The sequence below is a fragment of the Protopterus annectens genome, chromosome 3.part1 (assembly GCF_019279795.1).
Source record: "Protopterus annectens isolate FY-2018-M chromosome 3.part1, PAN1.0, whole genome shotgun sequence".
NCBI classification, from domain to species: domain Eukaryota; kingdom Metazoa; phylum Chordata; order Ceratodontiformes; family Protopteridae; genus Protopterus; species Protopterus annectens.
Window position 1 is genome coordinate 1,457,426,503 of NC_056732.1, and position 19,804 is coordinate 1,457,446,306.

General features: G+C 36.7%; 1 protein-coding gene across 2 annotated transcripts in view; it reads right to left on the reverse strand.

The window, feature by feature from the left end:
* Window positions 1-19,804, reverse strand: part of CFAP69 (cilia and flagella associated protein 69) — a 2,033,309-nt gene that overhangs the window by 736,160 nt on the left and 1,277,345 nt on the right. For both annotated transcript variants that reach the window (XM_044067529.1, XM_044067528.1), the window contains exon 15: window positions 8,140-8,258. In XM_044067529.1, the coding sequence (XP_043923464.1) occupies window positions 8,140-8,258 (119 nt within the window). The remainder of the gene's footprint in view (window positions 1-8,139; window positions 8,259-19,804) is intronic.

Genomic DNA, 19,804 nt, shown 5'->3' on the forward strand with positions numbered 1-19,804 from the left:
TATCTTGTTACCCAGTCATAGGTATTATATGTTTCCTGAGTTGCAATTGCAGTGACATTATATTTCCTCTTCAGGTTAATCTTGCAAGATTTGGAGAATAAAAAAATGAGTATCTTGAGGATGTGTTGAAAGACGCAGCATATAATGGGGCCACCAGTGGCTCATTGCAGTAGTCTGTAATAACCAGCACCTATCTGTTGCATTTATGGGGCAGACAGTCTTCCGGTAGTAATCTTCCTCTACATAGATGACAATTTCAAAATAATTCCTTCAAAAAATTAGCAATGTAGCCAATATCCATGTAACAAGGCATGGCTCAATAGGACTCCAGCTTTTCACTCTGACTGTGTATTCCAGTTATATTTGGAAGAAACCTTTGTTCATTAGCTCTGTAAAAGAAGGCAAGCTCCAGGGCACTGCCATAAACAGTTAGATGTGTATTGTAGCTGTCTATGCTAAATTCCTGTCTCAGCTTCAAAGAGGAATAGCGTGAGAACCTGGAGTCAGGTGACCAGATGATGTCATTTTGCAAGCCATCTTGGATATTATATTTAACAGGGAATAATCTTTGAGTAGACAGTATTTGGTTTGGGAACGTGAAAAGAAAGACTGCTCACATATTTCATCTTGCCTTGTCCAAGTAAGTTATTTGACAATAGTAATTTCTTTAGATTCAGTTAGGAGAATATAGTAAAGTTCGGCTTAGAGACTGTTTTTCTTTATTTGTCTGAATCTGTCCATCAGTGTTCTTTTCAATATTTCCTGTGATCTGAACTCTGTAGTTTACTGTGAATATATATTCTGTATTTTTATGCTCTTTTATTATTTATTATTGAATATATTTAAGTGCTGCAGTGGTGGTGCTGCGGTAGCATTGTTGCCTCACAGTTAGACGTTGCCCATTCGATTCTCAGAGCGTCTTCTGTGTGACGACATGCATGAATGGAGGTTCCTTTGTTGGAGGTTGTGCGTTAGGCCCGGCAAGCCAGCATGTCAAAATCTACTGCCAATCATTAGCGGACCGGAGTTCCGCTGTGGTGACCCCTAACCGGGAAAAGCCGAAAGAAACAAACATTAAATATATTTAAAACTTTTATTGTGGCTGGTCCTTGTAGAAAGTACTTAACCTTTGAGAGTGTTTATATTTATTTGGTGACACTGTGTGGGCCACTCCAGAAGGCCTAGTCATCTTGGTCAACTACTACCATTTGTATTAGTATTAATATTACACAATGTATTTGGACACCGTTTAAGGGTCTTAGAGTAGCTGATTATGTAGTGTCCGGTGGCGGTGTTAACTACCTTATACTCTGGGCAAAAGAGGATACAGCAGATAAATCTGTGCCAGCCTTTTCCAGCTGTGTGTGTATGTGCGCATGTGTGTGTTTGTGTGTGTGTGTGTGTGTGTGTGTGTGTGTGTGTGTGTGTGTGTGTGTGTGTGTGTGTGTGTGTGTCTTTGAAGAATCAAATCTCTCAGTGTGTATGACTGGTGCAGGAGCATGAAGCACTGGGTTCAGAGAGAGGGTGCTGGAGGACTTGGCTTGGACACTCAGCTGAGGACCTAACCCTTGAGCTGCACCAATGGAGAGTCTTATTGGGGAACTGGAGGGAGACAGATATAGAGAAATCCAGACACTCATCTGAGTGTGTTCCCTGCGTGCTCTTAAGGGAAACTGTGCTTAATTACAGAGAGATTTGCATCTGGAAATACTGTGTGTATCCATTTGTATTTCATCCCTCCCCAGTGTCAGTGATGAGTATACAGGGTTCTTGATTATTGGCGCAGCATGGGGATATCACATATTGGTTGGCAGTGGTGGGATCATACCACATCACACTCCCTTTCTCAATTAAAAATGCACAGTAACATGAGGAAATGTTGATCATTCACCTAGATGTAAATGTTTCTTCACTTCTTATCGAAGTCAGGTGCCCTCCAAGTCACCACTGTCCACACTACTATGATCAGTGATGTTTGCTACAGTGATATACTGTCTAAATAAATATGGGGACTCATCTGCATCTGTTATGCAAATTAGCAAATATAATTTGGGAACATGTTCTCTCTCGGGGCAGGCTGTTTACTTCCTACTATAAAGCAATAATTTGGTAGATCTCCTCACCTTCCTCAACACTATGAACTAATGAAGTACAAACACACAAAACATCCCAATGCAGAAGGCAATATGAAAACTAGAGGCAGTGCACCAACAAATCTAAAATACAAGAGCTTTTATTAAAAGGTGAGCGCTTTCTCAGTGAAACCCACTGCTTCTTCAGACAACCAAACAATACAGCAGTATACATTTAAATACTCAGATACTTCATTCATTATCCAATAAAAAACAAGCCCTATGTAGGCATATTTAAATAGCTAATTAAAATACCTCTCAAAGTAAAAACTACTGCAATGCACTCATGAATATCACTTTAGTTTCTTGGCTTTAAGTGCAGGCACATTTAAATAGCTAATCAAAATATGTATCTTAAAATAAAAACTCCAGCAATGCACTCATAGATATCACTTTAGTTTCTTGGCTTTAAGTGCAAGTTTCAGGGGGACACTGTCATTGAGCCCATAGCATCTATGTGAACCCAACCGCAAAATCCACTCTAGCTCTATATTTTCAGTTACATTAATAATATTCCCCAACCTTAAGCCAGTTCCCACAACATGCAAAACCTGAAAAACAAAAGTGTGATTGCTCCCTTCTTGAATCGTATGCTTGGCTAAAGCACTGAAATCAAGCCCCTTCCTGGTGTAATAGAGGTGGTCTCTCATTCTCTCCCTCAACCTACGGTTGTCTTACCAATGTAGAATCTGAAGCAAATAACACAGTGCACTACATAGACTAGATGTTGGGTATTACAATCAGCACTGGCTCTTAATTGCCACAACCTACCCATCCCAGGATGCTTAAAAAAACTGGATTCATCTATGTACTCACAGTACGCGCAGGTACCACATTTAGTGGTCCCACCCCAACTACCATTGTGTTTATACCTTTTAGGATAGCACAAGTGCTGCTTCAAAATCATTTTGTTTTTGAAAACAAACTTGGGTTGGGGTCCAACCAATACTGAAAGTGCATCCATCAGCTTGCATAATAGACCAATTCTTTTTCAAAATATCTTGTACCATTTCAGCATCCTGAGAATAGGTCAATACCACTGGAATAACTGAGGGCTCAGTCTACTGGAATGTATTACCCTATCCAAGAAACAGGGTCATGCCTGACCACCCCTTTCATTAAACACCTTACAATGGGTCTTGCATATCTCATTTTGTTTATATCCTCTGGACTCAACAGCTGCTCTCAGAACCTCCATTTCCAAACGGAGGTCAGCCTCATCACATGATAAACGAGATACATGCATAGCCTGTCCAGTCAAGATATTAGGGAATACATGCTGAGGGTGCATACTGTCTCTATGAAGAAAGGAGGGAACATAACACTCCTTCTTATACAACTTAGTGTAAAAACTCTCCCCTTTCCTGAACACTGTCACATCTAAAAAGTTCACAGACCATGCTGAATAATTCATGGTAAATTGTAAAAATGAACTACTCCTATTAATAGTAAGAAGAAATTCCTGCAATTCATCCTCACTTCCATGCCAGGCAATAAAAAGATCGTCTGCAAACCGACAATAAAAACAGACATTACCAGAGTAATTACCCAGAACATTTTGCTCTTCCCAACCAACCATTACAGATTGGCATATGAATTGGTGCAACTTGTACCCATTGCTATGCCTGATACCTGCCAGTAACAGCTGTCATTGAAGAGAAAAATGTTGTTTTCAAGAACCAATTCAAGTAAGATACATAAAAAGTCAACATGGCTAAGGGAAAACTTGTTAGAATTTACAAGAACCAACCTTACCATGTCAATCCCTTCTTGGTTGGGAATACAGGTAAATAAAGAAACACCATCTAATGTTACTAGATAATCTATCATATTCATAACTACATTATCAGTGGCAATATAAAATCTCATAAAAAATGTTTAGTATCCTTTAAAACCACAGGGAATTCATCTAGCACTTTCCTCAACTGTGCATCTAAAAAGATAGAAAGAGGCTCCATTAGCGAGTCACCACCAGCTACAATCGGCCTAAAATTACGCTTAACAGGATCTTTATGTATCTTAGGTAGACCATGTAGCTGGGGTACCAAAGGTTGCTCAACCTTAAAGTAATCATACAAAGCCTGTGTCAACATGCCCATACACAAACTCTCATCCAGAGCATTCATAATACGTGCTTCAATTTGATGCACAACATCAATATTTACCATCTTGTAAACTGCAGCATTAATTAACATTTCAAGCTTAGTACCATGGTAATATTCAGAGTCAAGCACCATAACAGGTCCGCCCTTGTCTGCTGGATGGCTATATCTCTGTTACTTTTTAAGTCATTGAGCTCTTGCTGCTCCGCTTTGGAGATATTACCAGAGTAAACCATATTATGTCCAGAGTCTAAACTGTTATAAATCTCTTTCTCACAAACTTGCAAAAAACTTCAAGGAAGTTAGGTAACTTATGCATGAACGTGCTAGGTTTTTTAAAAAGAGTTCCCGTGACAAATGATTGATTTTTGAACATTAATTTCAGTGCTACATTCCATACGAACAACCTAAGTTCATTAAACAGTTACTAATGCACTTAAAGCCAAGAAACTAAAGTGATATCTATGAGTGCATTGCTGTAGTTTTTATTTTAAGATAAGTATTTTGATTAGCTATTTAAATGTGCCTGCACTTAAAGCCAAGAAACTAATGTGATATCCATGAGTGCATTGCAGTGGTTTTTACTTTGATAGGTATTTTTATTGGCTATTTAAATGTGCCTGCATAGGGCTTGGTTTTTATTGGATGATGAATGAAGTAGCTGAGTATTTAAATGTATACTGCTGTATTGTTTGGTTGTCTGAAGAAGCAGTGGGTTTCATTGCAAAAGCGTTCACCTTTTAATAAAAGCTCTTGTATTTTAGATTTTCTGGTGCACTGCCTCTAGTTTTCGTACTGCCTTCTGTATTGGGATTTTTTATGTATTTGTGCTTCGTGGTTTTGCTCACAATTTCATTGGGTTTTCTTACAACCATGAACTAACAAGTTGAACATCTGCTCACATCATACAGACATTGAGGCATCAGCGTGCATCCAAGCATAATCAAAATATGTCAATATTCTGCACAATGCATCCTTATCACAAAGCTTTGGCTACAGACAGTTTGATTAAGGGCATCAAAATGAATCCAAGAGACCTTCAAAAAAGAAAATATTATTTAACTTAATGACATTTATTTTTTCTTTGGTGCCGTGCAGCAGGTTGACCTCTTTTTCTTAATATATGCCTTAGATTATCTATTATTTAACCAGTCTTTTTGATTATGACCTTAAAGTCCTTTTATTTAACATTTCTACATCTTAAATAGTTTATTCTCATTCAACTTCTCAATTAATGGCTACATAGTATCTTATCCTGCATCTTAGGCCTCCTGGCAAAAACATTTTTCTTGTTTGTGATTTGAATTTTGACTGTGTGGTTAACTTTGCTCCATTTGGAAACTATGCCCTCTATGCTATGAAGTTTCATATATGGAAAGTGTAACTGCAAACAGAGGGACTTTGTTTCCAAATGTTTTTATATTTTAGTGGCATCAATATGGCAATTGCAGCTACAAGAAATTCTGCAGCACAAAAAGCTTTACAATTATATCAAACATTCTCCTAATAACAAAATCAGTAGTATAAAAAAATCTGCATTTAAAAACACTAACAATAGCGAACTATGACTCAACAGTGTAAAAAATACAGAAAAAGAAATTATATACAAAGAAAAAAAGAAATAGTAAAAACATGTCTGTATCCTAAATCATATAGTAGGATCTTAATAAAATACATGTAATTTAAATGACAGGCAGTCAACATGATTTCTGAGTTGCATATTTTGATGTACAAATAACCACCTATAATTTTAATAAGAATTTTTTTTTACAACATACCCTTCTTTTATGTCAACAGCAGCATAGGATGCATTTCTGAAGCTTACTAATTAGCTACCAGTTTTCTCTCTAAAACAAAGAGATTAAGGGTAAGAAAGTTCTCCATACTCATTGGGACTGATTCCAAAAGACTTGTTCTCAGTGTAAATGAGCACTTGCACTAAGAGCAGGTCTTTTGGAATCAGTCTCTCCCCCGCCACCCCCCACAATCATGTAACCCTATTTATAGATTTCCCTTACGCCAAAGTAAATTGCTTACACTGAGAGCAATTCTTTTGGAATCAGAGCAGACTTACACTGAGAGCAACTTTAATCTGGCCCTTTTTGTCGCCACAAACAACTCAGGTGCTATGCACAAAATGACTAAGGACACCTTAAAATCTGACCAACTGTCTGTTTCCTTTATACAGAGGGATATGTATTAAAAAAAAAAAAAAACATCCGTCTTCTGAATGAGTAAGAAACAACTTTGTTTTTTATGACAAATATAACAGACTTTGAACAAAGTGGTCAGGCTTCACTCTGCTATGGGAGTACCATTATATGCAGTCCCAGTTCATCTACTACGACATTCTTGCGTAAAACATTACATTTTTAAATGTCTGTTGCTCTAGACATTAACTGAGAAGTGCTTTGATTGGGCAGAAACAGGAGTCACCAGAGCTTTGATAATATATACGCCTATGAATGTTAGAATGAAATGAAGTATCCATCAACCAGTTTTGCAAAAGGATGACAGTCTTTACAGACTGTTTTATACTTCCAGTTTTTCTGCTACAGCATGCCTGCCTGAGACATTACATTTTTACAACTTTTGTTGTTGTAGACAGTTACCAAAGTTTTGTGTGATAGGCAGAGAGAAGGAATCATCGCAGCTTTTGTAATATGTAAGACCATGAATGCCAGAGCATGTGCACAAGTGCATTCACCACTCAGAACAGAAAAACACTTTGTATTTCAGTAGTAGTTGTAAGTATGAAAGTAATACGGAGTTCAGTACTAATGGCACATTTTCAGCTTTTAACTTTAAATATTTAAAGTATATATACAAAAATATATTTTGCAGGTTACTACAGCTGGAGCCTAGATATTTATTTGTGCTCATTAAATCAACATGCAAGGATACAAATCCGTCAAGGTAAGTTATACTAGAAAGATACAAATTAATAAATGGTGGTTATTCTGTTATAGTTAGTGGTAACTATTTATTTAAAAAAATAATCATAGTCTTTAATAGTTATCATCCTTGTCACACCTTCCCCAAGCAGATGAAGCAGTGTCTGTGCTCAAAAGATCTATTATTTTATTTTATGTATGTATATATGGTTTTGTTTTGAAGGGGCACTGAAGACAAGAACTACTGATTTTGTTACTACTCCAAGAACTGAGCAAGGGATAATTGAAACTAATCCCTCAAATTAGTTCAGTTGCACAGCCAAAACTGTAGAGCCATTGCTTACAAAATGATGCCAAAATCAAATAGTTTTGTGGGTAGCAAGCTAGCAACAAACATACTGGATAAATAGTTTATTTGATGCACAACCGTGATCCTCTATGAAAAGATGAAAGATGCTTACACTGATACGAGTAACATGTTTATACTTCATTTATTCACAAATGCATGAATGGTACTTTAACTTTTCAGCCATCTGGCATATTCCAGAAAATACATTCAGTACAATTTATCAAGGTAACTGCTACATATCCTTCTCTGCCGACTATATAAAGCATTTTGGATGTAAACCCAAAGAATCAGATGTGAGTACAGATTAAAAAGGTGTTACTATTCATTGTTTTAAGCATGTTATATAGTAGAAAAATACTGGATGCAATATTAAAGCAGTTAAATACACCTACAGATTACCAAAATGAAGAAAAACAAATTAAAATAGACATTACCTCTCAAACTTTTATTTACCATTAAAATGCATTGGTTTAAATCCTTCACATGGGTTTGAAGAACTAAAATATAAAAGTAAAAATGCAGTTTTTTTCTGAACCTTAGCAGTACATTTTGCTATGAAAATCTTCTTTGGGCTTATGTCCAACGTGTGAAAAATATAATGGCTATCCTTAAAAATACTTTTTTCCAAACTATAACAATGAAGGTTTAATCACAGAACCCACCAGATGCAGTCTACTGTAGCCAGAATGAGTTGATTGTGTCCAAGTCCACTATGAAACTTAGCTGAGTCCACCTTCAATAGTCTGATCAGCAATTCTACTCCTACAGAACCAAATAGTTCCTAGTAAGGAAGACAAAAATAAACAACTGTAAGGAAATATAACTGGTTTATCTTAGGAGATATCTACAAACAAAGAAAATGTATCTGAATTCTGCCTGTAATGTACCTTAGAAATGCTGCTAAATAAGCAATAATCGCTAATCAGCTTGAAATTCACTGACCAATAACAACTGGCTAGGGTTATTGTAATGCTGAACAATGCTGTGATTCATCTTCATCTGACTGCCTGATATGCTTTAAATTCATAAGTTGCATAACAGTACATAGGCTTAATTGCCAACCAAAAACACTGATTCGTTTAGATAAGGTGTAGACACTGTATCATTCATCCAACAATCCAAGGAGTTCTTAAATGTATCTAAATTATTTGAGAAATGTATGTTTGTTAGAATATTGTTCCATAAAGTGATCATTTTATTAATGTTAAAAGAAGATTTTAGTTTAGTCTTATATAAATAAACATGAAAATTTATATTACCGTGTCTTAAAAATTTTAAAATAAATACTACAAATTTATTTAACTTTTTATTTAACATTTGTAATGGTTTTAAAATACTTTTAAAATGACACAAATTAAATACTGTTTACAGAAATGGATCATTATAAGCCATTACAAGTAAGTTACAATTATATATATATATATATATATATATATATATATATATATATATATATATATATATATATATATATATATATATATCTTACTGAATAACAATTTAAATGCCTACATGTAGACTCATAATCTAAGGCCCTAACTAAGGGGATTCTTTGGGTGAATTCCAAGTTCATGTAATTGACCTTGAGTAAAGACACAAAAGCATTATTATATTCTAAAACTGGTCAAATAAATACGATAAATACTATTATTAAGCATTTCTTATCATTCGTATTTAATGTTTTTTTTAAAGAAATCCCATCTTTCTGAAGTCTTTGGATCATACAGCTCTGATATGATTACCAAACGACAAATCAGATGTTATCACTATAGCCAAATCATTATAATGCTCAATTACTTTTGGCAAAACTATAGAACTGTAAACTGACTTGCATTTTAGCCTGTCAGTGAAATACATGATATTATATCTATCAGTATTAAAGTTTAAACCTGTAGATTTAACCCATTCCATAAGTGTGTCTCTGTAGTTATTCATTTTTCTATTTAATTGTTTCATAGAATACTGTGGTCTCTCTCTGTTTCTGCAGTTAGTGGGGGCTATTGTGTTTCACTTTTTTGATATTCAATGTTAAACTCTTAGCCTGGAGGGTTTCTCTGTATTTATAAGTGTTAGTCACATATCTTTGAATTTATTACTGCTTAATATCTGAGTTGTTTGGCTTCTGCTATATACCTACAATCAACTGCATTACTAGCTGAGTTAAGTACAAACTTGCAGGGTTAAAGATTGTACTGCATTTTATTTTCTGTGTATTTAATTGTTTCATTGAATATTGTGGGCTGTGTCTCTGTAGTTATTTATTTTACTATATAATTGTTTCATAGAATACTGTGGTCTCTCTCTGTCTCTGCAGTTAGTGGGGCTATTGTGTTTCACTTCATTGATATTCAGTGTTAAACTCTTAGCCTAGAGGGTTTGTTTGTATTTATAAGTGTTAGTCATATATCTTTGAATTTATTACTGTTCAATATCTGAGTTGTTTGACTTCTGCTACGTACCTACAATCAACTGCATTACTAGCTGAGTTAAGTACAAACTTGCAGTGTTAAAGATTGAACTGCATTTTATTTTCTGTGTATTTAATTGTCTCATTGAATATTGTGGGCTGTGTCTCTGTAGTTATTTATTTTTCTATTTAACTGTTTCATAGAATATTGTGGTCTCTCTCTGTCTCTGCAGTTAGTGGGGCTATTGTGTTTCACTTCATTGATATTCAGTGTTAAACTCTTAGCCTATAGGGTTTCTCTGTGTTTATAAGTGTTAGTCACATATCTTTGAATTTATTACTGCTCAATATCTGAGTTGTTGGGCTTCTGCTACATACCTACAATCAACTGCATTACTAGCTGAGTTAAGTACAAATTTACAGTGTTAAAGATTGTACTGCATTTTATTTTCTGTGTATTTAATTATTTCACTAAATATTGTGGGCTGTGTCTCTGTAGTTATTTATTTTTCTATTTAAATGTTTCATAGAATACTGTGGTCTCTCTCTAACTCTGCAGTTAGTTTCCCGCCTGCCCTCCCTGTTCTTGTTGTGATATTAATCTTGGTGGCTTTGGAATTGCCCGCCCCTCCTGTAAATTTGTGTTTGGACACTCCTCCTCTATCTCTTTTGCTCACTCAACCGAGTACAGTGAGATCATATTTTGACTTCAGACACTCCTACCAGTCCCATCTGTTCAGCTCTATCCCAGCTCTATTCCAGTCTAGTGTCACTAGCTCATTCTACTTTATACAGAGAGAACATTTGTGAAGGGAAACCACTTAGGTCCTTAATTTTGAATTATCTTCTGCTTCTCCTTTCTCCCTTTCCAAAAAAAAAAAAAAACATTTCTAAGCTTGTTTCCTGCCTTTCCTGTAACTAGTCTAGTCCAGATACAGATTTGCTGTATCCAGGACTGTTTGTAAGCTTCTAAGCCCCCAAAGCCTTCCTGTGTTGGAGGAAAGCCTTCTAGCTTATCAGTGGGTGTGGTAAGCACTAGGTAGCCTATCAACCACAAAAGTGGTTTCTGGCCCAGAAATTGTAGTTTATTGGCCATTTGGGCAGTTTTTCCATCTCTTTCAACTTTCTGGTTTAAAAGTGTGCATTTGCGCTTGTTTCCCACCTTTCCTGTAAGTAGTCTAGTCCAGATAAAGATCTGCTGTATCCAGGACTGTTTGTAAGCTTCTGAGCCCCCCCAAGCATTTCTGCATTGGAGCAGAGCCTTCTAGTCCAGATACAGATTTGCTGTATCCAGGACTGTTTGTAAGCTTTTGAGCCCCCAAAGCCTTTCTGTGTGGGAGGGAAGCCTTCTAGCTTATCGGTGGGAGTGGTAAGCACTAGGTAGCCTATCTGCCACAAGAGTGGTTTCTGACCCAGAAATTGTAGATTATTTGGCCATTTGGGCAGTTTTTCCATCTCTTTCAACTTTATGGTTTAAAAGGATGTGTTTGTACTTGTTTCCCACATTTCCTTGTAAGTAATCTAGTCCAGATACAGATTTGCTGTATCCAGGACTGTTTGTAAGCTTCTGAGCCCCTCAAGCCTTTCTGCATTGGAGGGAAGCTTTCTAGTCCAAATACAGATTTGCTGTATCCAGGACTGTTTGTAAGCTTCTGAGCCCCCCCCCCCCAGCCTTTCTGTGTTGGAGGGAAGCCTTCTATCTTATCAGTGGGAGTGGTAAGCACTAGGTAGCCTATATATCACAAGAGTGGTTTCTGGCCCAGAAATTGTAGTTTATTGGCCATCTGGGCAATTTTTCCATCTCTTTCAACTTCCTGGTTTATAAGCCCACGTCTGCGCTTGTTTCCCACCTTTCCTGTAACTAGTCTAGTCCAGATACAAATTTGCTGTATCCAGGACTGTTTGTAAGCTTCTGAGCCCCCCCAAGCTTTTCTGTGCTGGAGGGAAGCATTCTAGCTTATCAGTGGGAGTGGTAAGCACAAGGTAGCCTATCTACCACAAGATCCAGGTACAGATTCTTAGTTTTAACACTTGAATTTGCTTATTTGTGTTCAGCACTTGTTCAGAACTTGTTGTTAGCACTAAATAAGCTACAAATTACTACAGCACTCAACCTTCCTCTTTACCTAGAGGAAAACAGTTTTTGTACTTACTTTCCTCACTTGCTTAGAGAAAAACAGCTCTCATACTCACTTTCCTCACTTATCTAGAGGAAAGTAGTTTTTTATTCAGGCATGTCCAATGGTCAGCTCCCAGTGTTCTCTGTTGTCTATCTGATGAATCTGGGCATCTTGAGGCAATGTAGCAATTGCCTCATGTACACAGACAACCCTCTCCTACCACCCAACACCACAACTTGTGAGAGATGCACTTATCTACACAAACTGGAGGTAAAGCTCTCTCCAACCAAGACTGAACTTGACAGTCAAGAGGAGAAGGTAAACACTTGCACCACACCACACTCATCACATAGTCCCACTAAGCCTACACCACCATAATCCACACATAGAAGCACAAAAACATTCACATAGGCTCTCAATAATAATCTGCTCAAATAACAGAGACCTCCAAAGCAGAAACGCAAGCAACCTCCACCCCCAACACAACCCAAATAACACATAGCCCACAGACTCAGTGTGCCAATAAACCACAGCCCATAAGGCAAACCAATGTATCCAACACACTAGTCATACATGACTCTATAGTCAGGCAGACTGATGTCCCACTCACCAGGCTAAACAAGAAGAAGGTTACTGTCAGCTGCCTGTTGGGTGCCAGGATCTGCCACGTAACCCATGCACTCAGGTCACTCCACAAGTACAATATGACTCTGTCATTGTCCATGTTGGTGTGAATGACCTGAGATGTGCCTCCCTGGACTACATGAAAAGAGACATGGAAGAGCTCTCCGATCTTGTAGCCCTGGCAGGTATGACCCTAGCCCTGAGTGGCATCCTGCCATCGCCTAGAATGATACCGCAGTACAACGGCAAAATGATTGACTTCAACAATTGTCTAAGCTTCTGGTGTCATTCTAAGGGGATCCAGTTCTGTCTGCCTGGGACGACATGATCAACAGACCATGATGCATTGCCAGAGATGGCCTGCACCTGTTGCCCCTAGGATTCTGGATACTGGCTAAGGCTCTTGGTACCCCTATAGTGCCTTATTTAGGCAAGATTCAAATGACAAATTCACCACCATAACAGGAACAGGCAAGCAAAAACTGAGGGTAATGCTACTCAATGCTAAATGTCTAAATCTCAAAATGCACTCACTCAAGGCACTCCTTAAAATGGAGAACATTGATATCTGTGCAGTGACTGAGACCTGGTTCAAGGCTCTAGAGAGCACCCCTGCATTACCAGGCTACAACTCATACCACACTTTTCAGTCATCTAACCTGGACCACAACACCAAAGGCAGAGGTGTGTCCACATTCATTAAAGATATCCACATCTCCAGGCTAATTGCGCAGCATAATGCATCTGAGGTTATCCAAGTGCAACTAACTCTGGGCAACACTGCAATCCAAATTGTGGCTTTCTACAGATCCCCCACCATGCCCGAGGATTCCCACTCCTCTTTTCTTGATATACTGGAAAATATTAGGGTTCAATCCAAAATGCATCCCCCTGCAACTACGGCAGTGCACGGCTTAACGTCTCAAAAGTCAATCAAAAAGAAAATAGCCAGCACAAAATTAGTGTGAGAGCAAACATTTATTACAAATATGGCAAAAGACAGACCGGTTTCGGCAATCTAAACTATGCCCTCCTCAGTGCAAATAATAACCACAATTAGCCATATTATATAAAAATGGTAAGAACAGCAACACACATTGATTGGCTGGCCACAATTGCTCATTGAGTCCTGTTGGAAATAATCCACCTAATTTAATTAAACATCTTTTCTCTTTCTGATTAAGGATAGTATGCCAGCCAATCTGGTTACCACTGTTACCCCTAATAACATCAATAATGGTAAATCTAAAAGAAGCAGATGAATGCGTCATAACATGTTTATAAAGGGCATTAGTGATTTTTTTATGTTTAATATCTCTCAAATGTTCACCAAGGTGATATTTAATTGGTCTAGATGTCTGGCCCACATAAAAAGCCGAACACGAACAGGTGGCTAGATAGATGACCCAATCAGTAGTGCAACTGGCAAAGAATCTAATATCAAAAACCCTGCCTGTGTTACGGCTGCTAAAATGTTTAGTTTTGTTCATCCTGACACAATGGACGAAATGTCCACATGGAAAACACCCATGAAGACATCCCCCTGTTAAGGTTGCCTGTTTGGGTGAAGGGGGGTTATCCAACCCATGTTTATAATGATTAAAGTGTGAACCCAAAGTTTTGCCCTTCCTGTAACTAAAAAACACCTATCATGAAGCAGGTTGGCAACTCTATCATCAGACATAAGTATATTCCAATTACGCTGGATAACCTCATAAAACATATGGGTATTATGTCCATAAGTTGTAATCAGCCTGATCTGAGATATATCATGTCTGGTTTTGTCCCTATATGCCATCAATTCAGTCCTGTCCCTGGATGATACATCCCGGCAAGCCATAGTGATTGTCCCTGGCTTATATTCCTGGCACTTAAATCTGTTAACCATATCCCTCCTGAAGTGTTCATATGTACTTGAATCCAAACAAATCCACTTAATTCTCAAAAACTGAGATTTTGGTATGTTTTGTATAACATCGGATGGATGATGGCTGGATGCATGTAATATAGAGTTATATTCAGGATATTTGCGGAACACCTCAGTATTCAGAGTATGATCTGAATTTATTGTTACCAGTACATCTAAAAATTTAATCTGGTTTCTGTCATAATTACATGTGAACTGTATTCTCCACTTATTGTGACTGATGTAATCCATAAACTCCTGTAAATAAACAATATCACCCTTCCAAACTAACCAACAGTCATGAAGATAATGATGCCAGATGTCCATTTCAGGCAGATACAGATTATGTAAGGGATCATAGATCAGTTGTTCTTCTATATATGCCATTAATAAATCAGCATAAATGGGGGCAAAATATGCCCCCATTACAGTCCCCTGTGTCTGCCAGAAGCAGTTGTCCCAATAATAAAAGACATTTTTGGTTAGTACATGTTCTGTAAGCCCAATCAAGAATGTATTAAATCTTTGTTGCATACTTGGAAGCCATATATATGCCTTCCCATTGTTTATTATCCAATCTGTCTTCCCAATCTTTTTTAACCTTGTCTGATTGATTCCTATAGTTGTCATGCAATATTTTATATGTCTAACTAATTATCCCTTTTTTAACAGCAGCTTATGTTCTACCTACAACTAAAATCAGTACCAGAGCAGATCTTTCACATTGCCTATGCTCTAATATTAATCCCTGATATGGAAGGCAGTTTCTAGCCTGTAGTCCAAATACCTTCTTAGCCTCTTCCTTTCGGTTACCTTTCCCTCTTTAGTTATTTGCTTCTAATCCCTTTGTTCCATGGCCAGTTTTCTCTAATAAATTCCAGCCCTATCTTGCCTATTCTCTGTTCCCATAATTGAAGTCATCCTGATAGGCAAAATCTCCTTTCTCCATTCTCATGCTGGCTTAGTTCTTAGAATACTTTATGCTACTTTATGAATATACCAGAAACAAAACTGTGAGACTGTAATCCGTCTCTGCTAGGATGTCAGTCAAGGGTGAACAGGACTTGGACCAAGGAATAAAAACTGTTTATTAATTATACACTGAACAACGTGGTAAGCGCTTTCATCTGCAATTGCAGACTTCTTCAGACCACTTTACATCAATATATTATACGTATTTAAAAACTTTTTGGCGCCAAATTCATTAATAGTTTTAACAACCACTTCCATTTAAAGTGCCAGTGCAAATAACATATAAAATTGTCATAAAAATCCACAATAAAATTCATTTTTCTCCATAAAATCAATACCCGTCAGGTATATGTGCTCAGAAAAGTAAACTCATCAAGTAAAAAGACTTAGAAAGAACAAATAAAGAACAATAATAAACAATATTTGATAATTCTACTACTATAAAATATTTATAAAAATATGTACATATATATGAATGCTGTGAAAATGATAACATAAATATATGTACAATAAAGACAACTTTGCCTAGTGAATACTTAAAATGAAACAACACAAAATACACACTGCACAATATAGACAAGAAGGGGAATAAAACCAAATAAATAACTGATAAATATATAATTAATGAATAAGAAGTGTGGAATGCTAACACTTAATATGTTACTAACAACTCATGTTCTTAAAAATTGTATATATTGGTTTCATATCAGATACAATCAAAAATAAAGGACATTTGTCTTATAATAATAACTGCAATAATGGTTTGATAGAAATAAAATCATTAATACCAGGGAACTTGGTGGAATTAGTTCTCATCTGCCACATACTTTCTCTTTTTCCTAAAAGGGCTTTGAAATTACCACCCTATGGTGTACTAAATACCTGATCAATTATGGCGAATCTGAAACCATGAGTGTCACCATACTCTTTTATATGTCTGTATAAGGCATTGTTGGTGTCTTGGGCCTTAATCCTATGCAGATGTTGATAAATCCGCTTCCTGAACTGCCTTTCAGTTTTCCCAATATAGAAAGCTGTACATGACATACATTTAGCAAGATATACTGTATTGGTGCTGTAACAGTTCCCTTTCTTAAACTTAATATAAGTCCTATTGATATCATCCAATTTACATCCCTTGTTCTCATATATAGCAAAACATTGTCTACATGAGCCACGTTTTTTAGTGAAGGCATCCTGTTTAGTAAGGTTCAAATTATTTTTAGCACTCTCCAATATTCTTTTTACGTTTAATCCCATTTTGTATACACAACATGGTCGATCACCAACTACATTTTTTACTTCTTTTTCAACAATTAAAGCATTCCAATGTCTAAACAAGATGTTTTTAATTTCGTTTACATGTGGAGAGAACATTAATACACACACTTTATTGGACTCAAAACTATCCACTTTATGTGGCTGGTTAACGTTGTTATAATTGTATACAGTTCCTAATATCGGGGAGTACTTTTTACCCCATTCACTTATGACATAACAGGCAATGTCATTCAATAATGATAAAGGGAAGTTCCTATTAATAAACATATTCTTCATAAAATTTATCTCTCTAATTATTGTGTCATAATTAGATGACATCCTTGCTGCCCGAATGTATTGTCCTTTAAAAATATTTCTTAATATATGCTTAGGATGATTACTTGCGTATTCCAAATATCCATTTGAGAATGTTTCTTTTCTAAAAATCTCTGACTGCAACCCATTATCAGTATGTCTTATGTACATATCCAAATAAGAAATGCCATTCGTGCTGGCATTATGCATGAATTTCAAAAAACTACTGGACTGATTTAGATGAACCATGAATTCTTTGAAAAGTTCACTTGGTCCATCCCATAATAAAAACATATTGTCTAGAAACCTTGTGTAATAAACAACATGTTGAAAATAAATACTGTTAAATAAACACTGGTGCTCCCATTCCAACATAACTAAGTTCACAAAAAATTAGGGGCATATGTTCCCATAATTGAAGTCATCCTGATTGGCAAAATCTCCTTTCTCCATTGTCATGCTGGCTTCGTTCTTAGAATATTTTATGCTACTTTATGAATATAATATTTTGTATGGCTGTTGTTATTCTTCTTAAGGGGCACCAACCAAACTCCTGCTCACTCCTTAATTCTTGAATTTACCCCCTGTTTCATCATCATCCCTTTTCACTTTGAATTATATCTTTCTGCATGAGCCTTTACTGTGTAGCTCTAAAATATTCCCTCTAATCGGGTAATCCTAAACTACCTTGCTCAACTGGAAGAATCAACTTATCCTATATGTTAGGAACCTAATAAATATTCTGGAGTTTTAAAATTTGGCTTACCACCATGAATACTTTTGTCATCAATGGCTCCTTACCATAGGTGTGTTCTTATTTCTAGTTTGTCTCACCGTTGGTTTGTACTAGAATATCATCTGGATAGCCAGAAAGAATTTGCTCCATTGCATGCTGAAAGACTTCACTGGCAGAATTCATTCCAAATGGCATTTTCAGAAATCTGTATCTTCCAAATGGTATACCAAATGTGGTTAACAATGAAGATTTTCGGTCATGCAAAATTGGCTAAAATGAACTCTTTGCATCTAAGAGAGAAAAAAACAGTGGCTTTTGCACTGATGGCAGCAACCTCTTTGACTGTGCGCATTGGATGAGGAGGTCTTTTTAAGGCTTTGTTCAGGTCTCTTGGATCAATACACATTCTGATATCATCTGAGCTTTTCTGATGAGCTACTACCATGGAGGATACCCATTCAGTGGATTCTTCTGCTGGACAAATTACTCTTAGCTGCACCATTCTATCTAGCTCAGCTTTGACTCTGCTTTTCATAGATACTGGAACTTTCCGTGCTGGTCTGATAACTGGGCTTACTTCTGGTCTAACTTCATAGAGTATATAACTGGTAGCTTGCCTAGTTTGTCTGCAAAAATAACAGCATACAATAGTTTGGGTGAAAGCTGAGCTATTGTCATTCAGGCTTACAAGGCAGACATCTTTATTAAGTGAAAGCAGTCCCATTTTCAAACTGTCTCTGAGGCCTAATAATGACTACACATATCTCTTGAGTATGAAAAACTCCAAGTCATAGCTGTTGCAAGCAGAGTAACATGAAAGCACTACTGATCTTTTGGTTTGAATCTCTTCACCACCACAAGCAACAAGGTTCACACACTTTGTTAAATCAAGATGTTCTGCAGCTTTTACTCTAACAAATGTTTCTAGTAACATAACATTGCACTTTGAGCCAGTATCTACTTTGAGCTTTATGGAACTTCCATTAATCTCAACAATACAAAATATTTCATTATTTAGCCTCATACCAACTGAATTAACTGTTTCACCAAGTACAGACACAACATCAACATAAAAAGTAGGGTTGCAGCTTTCTAATTGATCAACTTGCCTCTTGGAATGCCCACTTTTAATAAAAGAATGTGCTCCATTTGATTTATAAAATCTTTTCAAAATGATTACACTTATTGCAAGAATGACACTGCTGACCAAAAATGAAGCACTTTTCTCTTTTGGGTTCAAGACTTTCACCACAATTATGACAATTAGCAATAAAATTTGGTACTGCAGCTAACTTCTTTGATTTATAGTTGGTATTAGAGGTAGAAGCAACCATGAACTCTTTTGATTTTGATGACTCACCCTTGTGCTTCACTGAGCATGTCCTGGAATTTTCTGGAAAGACTAGGTGTTTCCCAGGGACTGCTACATGACCTGCAGAAGCTGTCATGTGCTTGGGGCTGTTTCTTTTAACCATGTGCTGCATACTAGCAACACAAGCTTTGTCACTGTGCCTTCCACTGCCATTCTCATTTGTAAGCATACTTGTGCGCTTTTCTGTAAGCTCATATATCAGACAAATCTCACTGGCCTTATTTAAAGTTAAATCACTGTCTCAAAGCAAAATCTTTCTCACTGTGTCATTATTAATATCATACACAAGCCTGTCCTTCACCTCATCTCTCAAATCACCAGATCTGCAAGTTTTAGTCTTATTTCTCAAGTCAGTCTTGTGTAAAATAAGTGCCTCTCCATTGCAATATTTGTTTGGGGGTTAAACATTTCTCTAAGTGTATGTTTTAAGCACTCCGAGTATTCCTGTGTTTCAGCTGGTAACACAATATGGCGGTCTTCCCCCCATCCTCTGAATATACATATGAATGTCGTCTTTCAATTGCCTCTGAACCAGGTAAATTAAGCAGAATAAGTGCCTTTGTACATGCATTTTTGTCAGAAAAATCAGCCTGTATGAAAATATTGTATTCCTGC